This window comes from Erpetoichthys calabaricus, chromosome 12 (assembly GCF_900747795.2).
Source record: "Erpetoichthys calabaricus chromosome 12, fErpCal1.3, whole genome shotgun sequence".
NCBI classification, from domain to species: Eukaryota; Metazoa; Chordata; class Cladistia; order Polypteriformes; family Polypteridae; genus Erpetoichthys; species Erpetoichthys calabaricus.
Window position 1 is genome coordinate 137,508,153 of NC_041405.2, and position 14,240 is coordinate 137,522,392.

The window sequence follows — 14,240 nt, forward strand, 5'->3', positions numbered from 1 at the left end:
ATTCTTTGTTTGTTTAATGGTTTTGTTGATTTCCATATATTATTTTCCTTTATATGTTATTAATTCTGTTGTCATGCCAATGACATGCTGTATAGGGTATCAGTGAGACAAATGCCTAATAAGTTAATAGGTATGATCTGTCTGGCATCATCATCTGAATGGTTTTGCTAGTTTTTTACATAAATTCCCATTATTTTTGAATAACTTGTACTTTTGATGTTATGAAAGATATGTGTAAAAAAATGTTGTCGTTCATTCACAAATTTGAGTTAAAAACTTCTTCCTTTGAACTCTGCTATATAGTAAAACAAATATATATTCTCAAACACACTTAATCAAGTTCATGGTCATGAGGAGTTGTAACCTTTCCAGGCAACATTGGGAACAAGCTGGATGTCAATCCATTGCAGGATACATACCCATATTTTATTAACGTTTCAAGTTTATTTAAAATCTTCCAGCCCCATGTGTACAACCCCAGCAACACAAACTAAGCTAGGCAACCCCTACGGGTAGTTGGATAGATAGCACTGACACTCAGTATATAGCCCTCAATATAACCATGCATTTTGCTATCAAACTTATTTTCCCTAGTCATTCATGGGGCATATTGGAGTGGCATACTTACTGCATGTGCATATGCACTGTAAGTGCTGAAGGGCAGTGCGATTGCTGGATTGAAGATCCCAAACTGACCCACCATCTGTTGCATTCTTCGAATGGTCCGCTCCTTGTCTGTGTCTGCAAATTTAACAACCAGGCTGGAGGAGGCACCCTAGTGGGAGAAAGGAAGGAGGAGACTTGGGTAAGAGGTCTAAATCAGAAAGCAGCCCATCACGTTGTCATTTCTGTGGAAGTATGGTGCCAGCTAGTGGTCTGTGAAAGTGTGGCATAATGTATTGTATTTTTGACCTGGTTGGAAAAAATTTAAGGTGGACTTTTTGATCATTTGTAATTCATTTCAGTTCAGTTCTTCTTAAATTAAATTAACTAACATATCACTCATTGCGTTTTCTAGTAGTAATAGCAACAGTAGTATTGTTGTGTGTACAGAGTACGGTAAATTTCCTACCTGCATGCCCAAATATCAACTTGTTGGCACTTTCTGGCACCACAAAAAACAAGGTGTACTATCTATCTATCTATCTATCTATCTATCTATCTATCTATCTATCTATCTATCTATCTATCTATCTATCTATCTATCTATCTATCTATCTATCTATCTATCTATCTATCTATCATATAGTGCCTTTCATCTGTCTATCTGTCTATCTATTGTGGCGGGCGGCTGGGATGCCCCTTCTACATATGTATGGCTGACGATGGTGCCTCAGTTTCCCGAGGGCTCCATGGGAGATGGAGTTCTCCACAGCCCTGTTGGGATCAGGGGGTGGCCGCCAGGGGGTGCTCCATGGGTCCCTGAGCCGGCCTGGACAACTCTACAGCCCCGCCCAGAAGTGCAATCAGAAGCAAGTGATCAAGTACCTGGAGCACTTCCGGGTGGGTTATAAAGAGGGCCAGTAACCACCGCTCAGGAGTCAGAATCAGGAGGAAGAGGGCAAGGTTGCCAGGGAGGACTGGTGGTTCAAGAAGGGAGTGTGTGATTTGAGTGCTTTTTGGACTGTGTTGTGCCTGTGGGGTTCACGGGGAAGACGTGCCCCACAGGTGAAGAAAGTAAAGTCTTTGTGTTTTTACATGTGCCTCTGTGTGAGTCTGTGCCATGTCGAGCGCTATACAGCGTCTATTCTCACACTATCTATCTATCTATCTATCTATCTATCTATCTATCTATCTATCTATCTATCTATCTATCTATCTATCTATCTATCTATCTATCTATCTATCTATCTATCTATCTATCTATCTATCTATCTATCTATCTATCTATCTGTTATATAATGCCTTTCATCTATCTATCTATCTATCTATCTATCTATCTATCTATCTATCTATCTATCTATCTATCTATCTATCTATCTATCTATCTATCTATCTATCTATCTATCTATCTATCTATCTATTATATAATGCCTTTCATCTATCTATCTATCTATTGTGGCATGACGCTGGGATGCCCAGGAAGACCGGAGGAGGGCTTGTGCCTTCTCCAGACCATGAAGGGGTGACTGACCTGGTTCCTTTGGGGGCCACAGGTACAGAGCTATGAAGCTCAACCCTGTAGGGGTCCGTGGTCTCCGCCAGGGGGCGCCCCAATGCTTGGAGAGCCCTGGACCTCAGCACTTCTGCCACACCAGGAAGTGTTGGGGGGAAGAAGAGCAGGGACACCCGGAGTGGTTCCAGGGCAAATGATGACTGGACTGGCAACGTTTTGTTTTATAGAAAACTGGCATTGTCACAATGGAGTAAAACTGGCTACTGGGAATTACAGTGGGCTCATCCAGTTCATAGCTGGAGACAGAAAAACAGAAGCTTGTGCTCAAAATAAATGATAACTAAGTTCTGCAATGAGTTTGCCAGGTTCACCACAGTCTGACAAAAATCAATCAAAGTCCTTTTTATTTAATTTTACATCTATTTTAGAAACTGGGTAAACTCATTCATCTGGCTGGTGGAAGGCACTGTGCAAGAAACAGACCTCTAGATCTGGGACAGAAAGCTAGAAACACTCATACACCTTTCAGCCTACTTCTTTCCCTTGAAAGAAAACAGAATCCAATTTATTGCTTGTGAATAAAAACAAAATGGAGTTAAATTGTTGAAGTTTATCTAAGAACCTAGTTGTAAATTTTGATTGTTACATGCCAGTCCCCTTTCTGCTCTTTCATTTAGAATTTTTCAGATAAGTCAATCAATAGTATTCTTTTTATAGCATTTCATTAAATTTGAAGTCAAGACAAGGTCCCACATGCTCTCTGTGACATTCAGCTTTGTGGTGTGACAGCTCTGTGTGGTTAGCAGAAGGCCTCTGTCAGGGCAACGTTTCCTCCACTGGGCCTACAGGCTGGGGAAGGGACATTTACATCACAATGAATCAGCGTCTTCTTGGTCTCCTCATTATAAAAGGCGCATTTCTCAGGTCAGTTTAACTTGCTGCAGAAGGGAAATTTATATTGTTTATTGTATCATTATTAGCAATAGACATCAGGCTGATTCCTTTATCTAAGGAGACTTACAAACTCAGGGTGCAGTGCCACAGACAGATTATATGACTTGCTCAGGGTAACACAGCAAGCCTGAAGCTGGTTTTGAACAGGAAGACAGGCCAGTCCCTTGGCGGTGGGTGCCTTGGCACTCACTCTTTGATACACCCTGCTTCTCAATTTTAAAAGAATTCATTTAATGATTGTCCATTATTACGGCTTCTTAGTGAAGCCATCTCTCTGTGTGTTTCATCCCAGTATTCCCACAGCGAGAACACTATTTGAGCCCTTGACCTTGATGTGATGCCATTTAAAGTGGGTATACCTGCCTTGTGTCCCATGCTTCTGGGAAAGACATTGCATGGTCATTAAAAAATGGAAGAAGTGGGTACAGTTTGCTAGAAATCTGAATTCAGTTCTTAGGTGCAATGCTACTAACTGATGCTTCTGCTGTAATTTTCTTCATTGTCAACCATGTTTTGATGCATGATGTTTGACAAGGCCAATGTTAGCAAGTTATTCGCAGGTCTGTGGTAACATAAAGAAACAATATTTTAAATGGTATACACTGATAAGCTTTATTAAGTCTTATCAATAAGTCCAAAGATAAAATTCCACATTTTAATTTCATATGATTTTTGCTTAGCCTAATGCTGAACAGTTGTCAAATTCATTGGGAAACCTGACCCACTCTCACATTGGATGGGGCGAACGACTCTTCAGTGTTTAAAGGGCACTTTGAATGCTGCAATTCCGATTTCTTAATTAGTTATTTTAAAGACTTCTCTGTAATAGCCATTGAAAAGGAACTAGCAGAAATTTTACATTATTTAGGAGAGTTTGCTTCAGTAAAAGTTTGTAGGGATAGGAAAATATCATTTTGGAAATAATCTGCTGTGATTTCCATAAATAAGCTGTGAGGGGCAGCCGACACTTCAACCTGGACGGGACACCCCAAGACTGGAAGTATGGGGTAAGGCAGCTAATTTGGGACCTGCTACCCCGAAGATGATAGAGGGCAGTGTCCCTACAGTATAATGGTGCCTCAGACTCCAGCAGGGCTTTATGGACTTTAAAGTTCAGTATCACAACCCTGCTGGGTGCCATGGGCACAGCCAGGAGATGCTGCAGAAACATAAAGTCATATGAAAAAGTTTGGGAACCCCTCTTAATTCTTTGGCTTTTTGTTTATCATTGGCTGAGCTTTCAAAGTAGCAACTTCCTTTTAATATATGACATGCCTTATGGAAGCAGTAGTATTTCAGCAGTGACATTAAGTTTATTGGATTAACAGAAAATATAACATATGTATCATAACAAAATTAGACAGGTACATAAATTTGGGCACCCCAACAGAGATATGACATCAATACTTAGTTGAGCCTCCTTTTGCTAATATAACAGCCTCTAGACGCCTCCTATAGCCTTTGATGAGTATCTGGATTCTAGATGGAGGTATTTTTGACCATTCTTCCATACAAAATCTCTCCAGTTCAGTTCAATTTGATGGCTGCCGAGCACGGACAGTCTGATTCAAATCACCCAATAGATTTTCGATGATATTCAAGTCAGGGGACTGAGACGGCCATTCCAGAACATTGTACTTCTCCCTCTGCATGAATGCCTTTGTAGGTTTCGAACTGTGTTTCGGCTCATTGTCTTGTTGGAATAGCCAACCCCTGCGTAACTTCAACTTTGTGACTGATGCTTGAACATTATCCTGAAGAATCTGTTGATATTGGGTTGAATTCATCCGACCCTCGACTTTAACAAAGGCCCCAGTCCCTGAACTAGTCACACAGCCCCACAGCATGATGGAACCTCCACCAAATTTGACAGTAGGTAGCAGGTGTTTTTCTTGGAATGCGGTGTTCTTCTTCCGCCATGCAAAGTGCTTTTTTTTATGACCAAATAACTCCATTTTTGTCTCATCAGTCCAAAGCAGTTTGTTCCAAAATCAATCTGGCTTGTCTAAATGACCATTTGCATACAACAAGCGACTCTGTTGGTGGTGTGAGTGCAGAAAGGGCTTCTTTCTCATCACCCTGCCATACAGATGTTCTTTGTGCAAATTGCACTGAATTGTAGAACGATGTACAGATACACCATCTGCAGCAAGATGTTCTTGCAGGTCTGTGGAGGTGATCTGTGGGTTGTCTGTAACCATTCTCACAATCCTGCACATATGCCGCTCTTGTATTTTTCTTGGCCTGCCAGACCTGCTGGGTTTAACAGCAACTGTCCCTGTGGCCTTCCATTTCCTGATTACATTCCTTACAGTTGAAACTGACAGTTTAAACCTCTGATAGCTTTTTGTAGCCTTCCCCTAAACCATGAGATTGATCAATCTTTATTTTCAGATCTTTTGAGAGTTGCTTTGAGGATCCCATGCTGTCACTCTTCAGAGGAGAGTCAAAGGGAAGCACAACTTGCAATTGACCACCTTAAATACCTTTTCTCCTGATTGGACACACCTGTCTATGAAGTTCAAGGCTTAATGAGCTAATCCAACCAATTTGGTGTTGCAAGTAATCAGCATTGAGCAGTGACATGCATTCAAATCAGCAAATTTACAAAGGGACCCAAATTTTTACACAGCCAGTTTTTCACATTTGATTTAATTTCATACAACTAAATACTGCTTCACTAAAAATCTTTGTTCGGAAAACACCCCAGCACTCAGATGTTCCTAGGAAATGAAAGTCATACCACTGTTATCTTTTTTGTTGAAAGTAGAGTCAATTATTATGCAGTCTGAGAGGGGTTCCCAAACTTTTTCATATGACTATATAAGGACCTCTATTTTCTATATAGCCTGGAAGTACAATCAAATCAGAAGCTCTGATTCCTGCAACCCAAGAAAATGATTATTCCCACAATCACAGCAGAGCCATACCTAGACAATTAACACTGGCCATGTACCGTATATACTTGCGTTTAAGTTCTCCCGCGGATAAGTTGGGGCTTGATTTTACCGTATGATTTCCGTCAGTCGTATAAGTCGAATGCGGAAAACTCACGCTATTGGTCCAAGAGATCATGCTATGCTAACGCCCACCCGAGAGAGTAACCATGGAGCACACTGCCTTTTTCTGTCTATGTATTGTGCCTACGTGACCACACGGTAATACACAAACTATTCCAAACTGACTTTTGCACTGTTATGTGTTTTTTGTATCTCACACCTTCATACACCTTTATCGTAAGAGCATCCCTTATCTACAATGGAGTGTTCAATCAGAAGAAAATATGAAGCTGGTTTTAAATTAAAAGTCGTTGAAGTGGCCAAAGAAATTGGTAACTGCGCTGCTGCAACAAAATTCAATGTGTCTGAAAAACTGGTGCGAACTTGGAGGAGGCAAGAAGATATTTTTAAAAGATGTATAAGTCAGAGTCTGATTTTATAATTGATTTTTCGAGTTTCAAGACCCGACTTATACACAATGTAAGAGACGGCCGGCAGTTTATCCCGGGCGAGACGCCCCAGTACTGGAAGGATCGGGGAAGACAGCTTATCAAAGACACTGTCTCCCCCAAGATGATAGACGGCAGCTTCTCTGGACTGCAGTCGTGCCCTGGATGCCCGTAGTGCACTATGGGACTTGGAGTTCAGCAGCACAGCCCTGCTGGGTACCGAGGGTGCCGCCAGGGGATGCTGTGGGAAGTTTGTGGGAGAACAAATTCTCACCTAGCCCAGAAGTACTAATGGACTATGACAATGGAAGCCCCAAAGTACTTCCGGGCTGATTAAAACCTAAATTCTCCAGCTTACCCGGAAGTGCTGGCAAGTCACGTGGGCGGAAGAACAGAAGCACTTCTGGGTCAAGGACTATATAAAGGACTGCTGTGAACATAGCAAGCGAGCCAGAGTTGGGAGGTAGTAGAACAGAGCTTGCTGGGAGGAATGGAGGAAAGATTTGTGTTGATTATTGTGCTGATTATCGTTGTTTTGTCTGTGTATGGTGGTGGAGGTGCTTTTGGGCACTATTTCAAGAAGAAAGAGAATTAAATATCCTCTTGATGATTTTTCCCTGTGTGCAGTGTCTGTCTGTTGGGTTGAAAGAAGCAACCGTGATCTCTAGCATCTTACAGCGAGTATATATGGTAATTAAAAACAGTAAACATTTTTGTTTCCATTCAAGCATATTTCTAACATCAATATTATTAAAAAACAAAGGAAAAAGCAAACTTATTATGAATCAAATGATAATCATCATTAAAAGCAGAGAATAGATTTCTGGGTATCATTGCTGCCAGTGTAATAATAAGCTGAGAGAATAACATTTTTCTTTAGAATGTGTGCAGCACTAGGATGTGACGATTTTTGAAATTACAGTACAAGTCACATGACTTAGGGCAGCAGAAAAGGGATAAACTAGTCAAAAAAATAATACATTTACACCTTTAATTTACCCTGTCTTAAATAGCATTGTACTTTTAAATAATGTTTTTCAAATGAGCTCCACTATTAACAATACATTCTTGGATTAGATTAGAGAGCTTTACTGTCACATATACTGCGAGAGCACAGTGACATTCTTGTGTCACAGCAGTTGTGGGGGTGGTGTGGGGGTGGCAGGGAAGTATTGTATATAATGGCAATAAGATAATAAGATGATGATGTATTAATCAATAACTGCAATAAATAATAGTAGCAGACAATTCGGCTAATTTACTGTACATAATGCAAAACAGAGCTGTGCAGACATTTACATTATATTAAACAGTAGGAAAAATGTGCAAAGTGACAGTAAACATGTAACATACAGAAGAATTACACATAAACTAACAGGTGGGTACAGTACAGGGCAGGTAAGATCAGGCTACCAAGAATTCAGGCCTGGGAGAAGAAGCTGTCTCAAAAGTAGGTGAAGTGCTTGGAATGAGATGGATGGCTGTCACCAGAAATGATAAATTCACCTTTCCTCAGAATCTGGTGAAGGAGATGGTATGAAGAGCTCTGGAAGGCCAGCCTCAATGAATGTACAAGCTGTACGGACAGTAGTTTGGAGGAATTTGTGATCTTGGCAAGTCAGGTTACCAAACCACAAACCATACCGTGATGCATCTGGTTAGGATACTTTCAATAGTGCACTAGTGTTTTATTTTCCACCCCAAAGCTCTTCAACCTACTCAGGGAAAAAGAGCTTTTGCTGAACTCTTTTGAGAGGAATGATGGTGTTGACAGTCCACAAAAGTGAGTTGATGATCTAAACACACCGGAGTCTGAAGCTACTAAATGTCTGGAGGGGGAGTCATTGATGTCCAGCAGAGTTCACAAATTGTTCAGTAAATGCAGGTGTAATGAATGTTGAATCACATGCCTAAATTATTCCTACAAATTGTATGTATAATCTTGATGTAGAATTACACTATCACTAGATTGAAAATATTCAAAACACTTTTAAAAATAGTGTTAAGAGAAGGAATTCTCCCCAACTGAGAAATGTTCAACTTAATACAAAATCTTCTTTGCAACTCTGCTCCAGATTTACTGTAGATCAATATTTGCCATAACTGAGAAAACATAATGAGCCACCAATCAGATGTATGTGACGACTGAAACTGCATTTAGTACAAAACACTGTCATTATGATATACTGTATACACCCACCATACCATCTTAGCCCCCTTAGCACCACAAGCATCATCATATCCTTGTGCTTCACCAGTTCTTTCCACTCCAACATTTCAAACTAGTGCCACAGTCCCATCTGTCATTTAGTTACATTTACATTTATTTTGCTAGTCAGATGATTTATCCAAAGTGACTTACAAAAGTGGTCAACATAATTGAGTAAACATCAGTCTGGTGACTGTTTGAGGACAAGTGTAACAGGACAAGGTTACAAGTGAAGCGCTCCAAACAAAATACAAGAGAGATACACTTTCCAGGTTAGTGAGAAGTCAAGCAAAATGACACCTTTTATTGGCTAACTAAAATGATTGCAATATGCAAGCTTTCAAGGCAACTCAGGCCTCATCTTCAGGCAAGATGTAATGAAGAAGGGGTCCAAGTTGCCTCAAAAGCTTGCATATTGTAATCTTTTTTAGTTAGCCAATAAAAGGTGTCATTTTGCTTGACTTCTCACTACATTCACAATAGCTAACATGGTACAACACCCTAGTACTACTTTCTAGGTTACAAAACCTAACATCTATAGATAGAAATTCTCCAAATGCTTCTTAAACATATTAAAGGAGACACAATTTTGAATGGAGATGGGCAGCTCATTCCATGAGCCAGAAGCTACACATGAAAAGAGTCTGGACCAAGATTTAATACCACGCAGTGGTGGCTTCACCAGACATCGTTCAACAGCAGGACTGTGTGGAAGAGAAGGAGCGTAGGACCTCAGAAGTGTCTCCACTTGTAAACAGGTGCTGATACATTGACTACTCTGCAGGTAAGCAACAACGATTTGAACTTAGTACATGCCTAAGCAAGTGTAGTGATCAGAAGAGAGGAGGGACATATGCCATCCTTGGCTGGCTGAACATTAGACATGCCGCTGCATTTTGAAACATCTGCACTAGCTTGGTGACGCATGCTGGTACTCCTGCCAGAAGAGAGATGCAGTAGTCCAGCTGGAACAAGACCACAGCCTGGACCAGGAGGTGTGCTGCATATTCTTTAAGATACAGTCCGATTTTGTTGATATTGTATAGAGTGAACCTGCAAGACCAGGAGAGCATAGCAATATGGTGCCTATAGGACAGCTGGTCGGCAATCAAAATCCCAAGGTTGCTTACAGACTTAGTGCGTGTTGGTGATAATGAGCCAAGCTGAATAGAGATGAGGCAAGCTGAGATAACAAGGAGGTCCATATTTGGCAGGCTGAGCTGGAGATGGTGTTTGTTCATGGAGGTTGCAATATCAGTGAGACATTCAGAGGTTCTAGCTGATACAATGGGTTCATCTGGAAAGAATGACAGATACAGTTGTACAGGTATATCATCAGCATAGTACTAAAAGGAAAGACAATGGAACTGGTTGATAGGGCCCAGTGAAGAAGTTTATAGGTAGAGAAGATGAGAGGACCCAACACTGATCCTTGGGGCACCCCCATGCTTGCCTGGTGTGCCCTTGACATCTCTCTTTGCCAGACCATATGGTAGGATCTGCCACAAAGGTAGGATTTAAACCTCTTGAGGGAGGTCTCAGTGATGACAAGGCCAGAGTGGGTCATTCCCTTCTCTCTTTGCCTTTCTTATACTTGTCTTTGCCGGTTAGTCAGTTCACTTTGACTGTTTCACAAGTTGGTGTCATGGGGAATATTAATTATTTTTTTGTACCTTAGAAATCAAAGCTCTCTGTGATGCATCGATAGTATTGTTTAGAGGCTACATCTTGGATCACATACTACTACAAAAAATCAGGAGTGATCCCCCCTAGACTTTCTCGTATACTCAGATATGGCGATGGATATTTGAGGAGTAAACCGCAAGACAATTATTATATTTTTATATTATGTACATTAAAGAAACATCAACAATAAATCAAATCAAATTAATAATATATTGAATAATTATTATAAAAGTAAAGTTGAATAAATCTGACTCAGCAGCTGCATGAATAAAAGGTAAAGTACCACTTCCAGTTAGTAGAAATAGTCCAAAAGTTAATAAAAATCTACTTTTTTGTACCTAATACTTGTATGCAAAATTTGGTTGACCTAAGTGTAAGTGTACTCAAGTTTACATACACACACAGGCATAATTCTAAAAATGTTTTTTTCGGAATCAGGAAGGTCTAAAACATCGAGATTCATCAAAATCTCCAAATGAAATTTTTGAAGGATTCCAATATTTTCCCTATACTTCGTATATGAGAAAGTCAGGGTTGTCTAAAACATCGAGATTCATCAAAATCTCGACATCGAATCTTTGGACGATTACAATACTTTCCTTATACTTCGTATGCGAGAAAGTAAAAAAGGGTGGCATATCACTTGCCAGAGAATACACACTTGGACAGACTCATCTAATCTTGCTACACAATTATGTGGCGATCCATCACAAACATGTCCGTGACCCATAGTTTAAGAAACACTTACTTAAGCAGCACAGTATGCCACCTTGCATTTCCAGAGACTAGTAATAAATCTCAGCTTAGCCTCTCTGTTTGGAATTTAATTCCATAACCAATCAGTACGTTGATTGCTGCCTATAAATTGGCCTGTTATGGGGTGGCATCCCATCAAGATTAGACACCTGCATTGCATCTGGAACTTCTAGGAAAGGCAATAGCCTATCCATAACTAAATAATACAAAAGTCGGCCTAGAAAATGGATGGGTGGATGTCATGATTTCAATCTTTCTTTCTTTATGAGGTTAACATTTCTCAACATCCTCACATTTTCTGAGATGCCCTTCTCTCTTATGTGGTACTTTTAATGGTATCACTTATGAAAAGTTTAATGTAGTTGCCCTTCCTTTTGTGTCCCTTCTTTGAAGATCACCATCTCATGTTTGCTTTGCCCTCTTTGCGGCAGTCGGAAAAGTATCATTGCAATAGTCGTCCAACTCATTAAAATTCTAAATAATTTAAAGCAACACTTGACCTTTTTGCCAGGCTCCCCGCTTGCCCCCTGGAACCCTGCAATCAATAGCAACAAAAGGCCGAGATATCATTCTGATGTGACAGCCGGGAAAGGTCACGCGCCAGGCAAACTTATGAAACTGCTAGAAAATTTACGAGAAGAGGACGGTGAAAGGCACACAGTTTATTAGAAGAGAAAAAGATGGGGAAGAGGGAGTTAGGTTTAATTTGGGAAATGAGTAGGTGTGTGGCTGCCTTGTTTCTTTCTGGCCCTTTCCTTGCTGAGTTGTAATTGCTCCTGATCAATGAGGCTGCTGCAGCTTCAATATTCAATTCCTGCAGTTTAAAGAAATAGCAAATTGGGGTCTTAGTCTTGAAGAGCTTTGCACCATTTTCTGCAGTACTGACGATTCTTTTTCTAGTGACTCCCTCTTCTGCTCTTCTCTTTTTCCCCTCACAAGAAGGAAAACTTGACCCCCCCCCCCCCCCCTTTATTTCTGTGTCTTCACACTCCATTTGTGACTCCTCTTTGGTGGACATCTTTCAGACAAGCTCTCTGCCAGTGTTCCGCTTTCCTGTCGTGCACCCTGCTGGGAACTTGTATGTCTGCAGAACCCCCCACTGACTTGTTATTTCCCGGTGCTTCCTGCACCGACACTCAAAACATATTTCTAAATATTTATACAGGCTTCATTAATATTTAAATATTTATCCCAAGATTTTCTCATTTTTTTACTCACGGTGATGTGTGCATTCTTTTATTTAGAAAAAAAAGCCATTGTAAACAAAATTATTTATTAGTGAACTGTAGGATTGATTGAACATGCAGTGTGTGCACTGGCATCAGGACAAATGGCACGCAGCATACAGTCGTCATTTTCTCTCAAGCATCCATTAAAATTGGCACCCGTGTATTTGTGTGATGCATACTGAGCATAGGGTGACTTTTTTCTTTGTCTATTTTTGTGTGGAGGAAACAAAAGCACAGGTGTCTGTTATCATTTTTAATTGGTGCAGTCCAGATTTGGGTTTTTGTTATCCGATAATCCATATCTCCACTTAGTAAACCTGCTTTACTGTAACAATTTCAATCCCAGCAGCATCAGGAACAAGACTAGGAACTTTGTGAATGGGATGCCATTGTCTTACAGGGCATGTTCAAGAAAGTGCCTACACTCACTTTAACCATCAGATTTTAAAATTAAATTAAACAAATACAAACAATAGACAATTACTTTCCTGCCATGTTTGTGAAATGATGACAGACCACAAGGGCAAAAAGTAAAGTGGAGGACAAGGACAGAAACAAGCATGAAAACCAAACTTTAGACAAAATCTGAAATAAGAAAGAAGATCAGAAAGCGAGAATAATTTTACATCTTTTAGAAACGTTTCAGGGCTTATCTGACAATCTGGGATGGCGCAGAAACTTTCATACCTTTGGGTTAGTGATGTAACATCGTCCCAGCCTTGTCCCTATCAATGGACAGAGCCGGCCTTAGGGCGAAGCGAACGAAGCGACCGCTTCGGGCCCGCAGCTGGAGGGGGCCCACTGCGCCCAAGGTTTTTTTTTTCCTGTGATGCAACGCAGCTGCGGAGGGCCCAATGGAGCAACAGACTCCTTCACTCCAACCTCTATTACTAATTTTTTTATATATATAATTCACGGGCAACATATTCCATCACCTAATTACTCCACGTGGACATCTCCACTCGGCACTCCAATCTTCATTACGCTTCACTCAGGCCCGCGCGCCTGTTGCCGCCTCCACGGCTCATCTGTGCCTCTGTCCTCAGTAGGCGGCCACTTATGCTTCAGTCAGGGCCGCTCTGCCGCACTGCATTCTCGACACAGCATAAAAGGGGCCCTTCTCTTCATAAAGCCATCACTTTCCTTCATATCAATGTATTTCCATTTTGTTAGAAAGAACGTCTTGTAGATAGCAGTCAGGGACTTGCCGAATTTTCACAGTTTGAAATTATTGTATTCCAAATGTTTTCAGTTCCACCGCCAAAGAAATATAAATCAGGTGCTCAAAAACGTAAAGAAAAAGCAGCGAAAGATGAATTCTCAGACAGGGCAGTGTCAAACGGAAATCGTCAAAAAGTGATGGTTGTAGATGCTGGGAAAACGCATTTCTGCAGCTCATGCAGGATGCAGGAAATCGCTTGGCGGCTGGGGCTCTGCCCCGGACCACCTAGCTGCAGGGGTTGGGCCCCTTATGGGGCCCTCGGTATCAGTTTGCTTCGGGCACGAAATTGTCTAGGGCCGGCTCTGCAATGGATGATGCTTTTGAGATGACAGTGCCATCATGATGTATGTTCCCCATTGTTAGGATAGCGACCCGCGTTTTTATGCATTTTGTCCTCAGAAGTTGTGAGTCCTGGTCACAAGGCAACAGGTTAAAAGGTCAATTTTCTTTCAGAGCACTTCATATCTGAATTTTCGGATAACAAAACCCCCTTTTCAAATGACCATTAAACCTTTTCAAAACTCTTTTTCATTAATATATCCTGGCTTTGATTCGTGCTTAGCTTTTGACTATGATTTTTGACTCTCATTTTAGCTTTGCCTGTAGTGTTGATTAATTTC

General features: G+C 40.9%; 1 protein-coding gene across 8 annotated transcripts in view; it reads right to left on the reverse strand.

Annotated features, from left to right (window-relative positions):
- celf5a (cugbp, Elav-like family member 5a) overlaps positions 1–14,240 on the reverse strand; it is a 635,748-nt gene that overhangs the window by 72,897 nt on the left and 548,611 nt on the right. For all 8 annotated transcript variants that reach the window (XM_051935295.1, XM_028816369.2, XM_051935294.1 and 5 more), the window contains exon 6: positions 629–775. In XM_051935295.1, coding sequence (XP_051791255.1) covers positions 629–775 — 147 coding nt within the window. The remainder of the gene's footprint in view (positions 1–628; positions 776–14,240) is intronic.